The following is a 2,084-nucleotide window of genomic DNA, read 5'->3' as shown; positions in this document are numbered from 1 at the left end:
TCTATGTAAATTAATACTGTTTGTTTCTTAAACATTTGGGTGACAATTATTTTGATGAAATGCATTAGAACTAGTTTTGTGGACCATGTTTTGGAAAACAATGGTCTAGAGCATGACTGAAATATGAAATAGTGAATTCCTGTCTGTGTGAATGCTCTTGTTTTTATTCATTTCCTTCCTTTATGCAGCACTGGCCCCCTCACCTTTTCCCTTCCAGCTGTTGGGGGCTCAGCTAAGTGACCACACAGGAGAGCAGTGAGGCCATTTGAGGCCTGAGCTTGGTTCTCAGGACTCGACTCTCTCTCCCTACCATCAAGCAGCCCGCCCCAGTCCTGCCAGCCATCTCCACACTCCTCTGACAGAATGAATGCCCTCGATGGTGTTCCCTTCAAGTTGCCCAAGGGCTTTGTGATAGGCACAGAGCCTCTTCCTGGGCCAGAACTCAGCGTCCCGCCCTGCGGGGAGCTTCTGCTGGGTTCTATGGTAAGTGTGTCTCTGTGTTTTTGTCTTCTAGGTCTGTGGGTCTGAGGCTGAGTCCATGGGGCCTTGTTCCTTGAATTTAAAGGACAGCTAGCCCTGACCAACATGGTGAAACCCCGTCTCTACTAAAAATACAAAAAATTAGCTGGGTGTGGCAATGTGTGCCTGTAATCCCAGCTACTCGGGAGGTGGAGGCATGAGAATCGCTTGAACCCAGGAGGTGGAGGTTGCAGTGACCTGAGATCGTGCCACTGCACTCCAGCCTGGTGACAGAATGAGACTCCGTCTCAAAAACAAATTCAGCACTCTTTTTGGGCCACCGACCTTGTATCCAGCCCCACTGCTTGGCCTGGGCACACCTACCAACTCCACCATTGTAACGTCAGAATGGTACACACTATTTCTGTAAAGTGACATCTTTCAGATACTTAATGGCTTTTCGCATATGCATACCCTTGATGGCCTGGGCAGTTGCATGAGTGTTCTTAAAGTGACCATGAAAATTTGAACCTCTTGATTTTCACGATTTTATGGGGTTCTCCAGGTCAAATGAATAGTGAACCATTTTCACAGATTACCTCAGGCCTCTTAGGGAAAGAGCTGTTTTTGTTTTTTTCAGCGTTTCCCTCTGTTGCCCAGGCTGGATGGAGTGCAGTGGTGCAATCTCAGCTCATTGCAACCTCCTCTTCTAGGGCTCAAGCGATCCTCCCACCTCAGCCTCCCAAGTAACTAGGACTATAGGCATATGCCACCATGCTTGGCTAATTTTTTATATTTCTTTGTAGAGATGAGATTTCACACCATGTTGCCCGGGCTGGTCTTGAACTCCCGGGCTCAAGTGATCCTCCCACCTTGGCCACCCTAAGAGCTGCAATTACAAGCATGAGCCACTGTGCCCGACCTGCTTTTGTTTTTTGAGACAGGGCCTACTGTGCTGGGCTCAGGTGAAAGCTTCTTTGCTAAGAATAAGTTTTATTGGAGAAAATTTTTAAGTAGTTTTTGCTCAACTACATACTGAATGGCAAAGGGATTTAGATGTTGGATTTAATTACATTTCATTCTATTAACGAATTCATCACTTTGTCATTTATGCCAGTTTGCCATTAAACTGTTACTGGTATCCATCGACCACAGTGTTAGCTATAAAACCCAGGGTAGAGTGGGCTGTGATGGAAGCCCGGGGCTCAGAATCTGACGCTGTCCAGGCCTAGAGAGTCTCTGGCTGAACAGGGTCCCCCAGGCCAGGGGTTAGTGTTGTGACCCCGGGGTCCTGGTTTGCTCCGGGCTTTACGTCGCCTTCTTTCCACAGCACGACTTCAGCCTGGAGAGGAGGGCACTCTTCTGGGTGGAGGCCGCCGGCCAGGGACCCAGCCCGTACCAGTGCGGTGACCCGGGGACAGCGTCGGCCCCTCCAGCCTGGCTCCTGCTAGTCAGCCCCGAACATGGGCTGGCGCCTGCCACAATCAGAGACCAGGAGGCCGGACACCAGGAAAGGCCGGAGGAGGAGGGTGAGGACGAGGCAGAAGCCTCTTCTGGCAGCGAGGAAGAGCCGGGCCCACGCAGCCTCCAACCGGGCTCTCCGGCCAGCCCCGGCCCCGGCCGTC

General features: G+C 50.9%; 1 protein-coding gene across 1 annotated transcript in view; it reads left to right on the top strand.

Annotated features, from left to right (window-relative positions):
* UBAP1L (ubiquitin associated protein 1-like) overlaps positions 1 to 2,084 on the top strand; it is a 25,016-nt gene that overhangs the window by 12,111 nt on the left and 10,821 nt on the right. The window contains exons 2-3 of the mRNA XM_011969292.1: positions 189 to 483; positions 1,790 to 2,081. Of these exons, the coding sequence (XP_011824682.1) occupies positions 364 to 483; positions 1,790 to 2,081 (412 nt within the window). The 5' untranslated portion in view covers positions 189 to 363. The remainder of the gene's footprint in view (positions 1 to 188; positions 484 to 1,789; positions 2,082 to 2,084) is intronic.

This window comes from Mandrillus leucophaeus, unplaced genomic scaffold (genome assembly GCF_000951045.1).
Source record: "Mandrillus leucophaeus isolate KB7577 unplaced genomic scaffold, Mleu.le_1.0 Scaffold12, whole genome shotgun sequence".
Taxonomy (NCBI): domain Eukaryota; kingdom Metazoa; phylum Chordata; class Mammalia; order Primates; family Cercopithecidae; genus Mandrillus; species Mandrillus leucophaeus.
The sequence above is the reverse complement of the archived record's forward strand: the minus strand, read 5'-3'. Positions and strand labels throughout refer to the sequence as shown.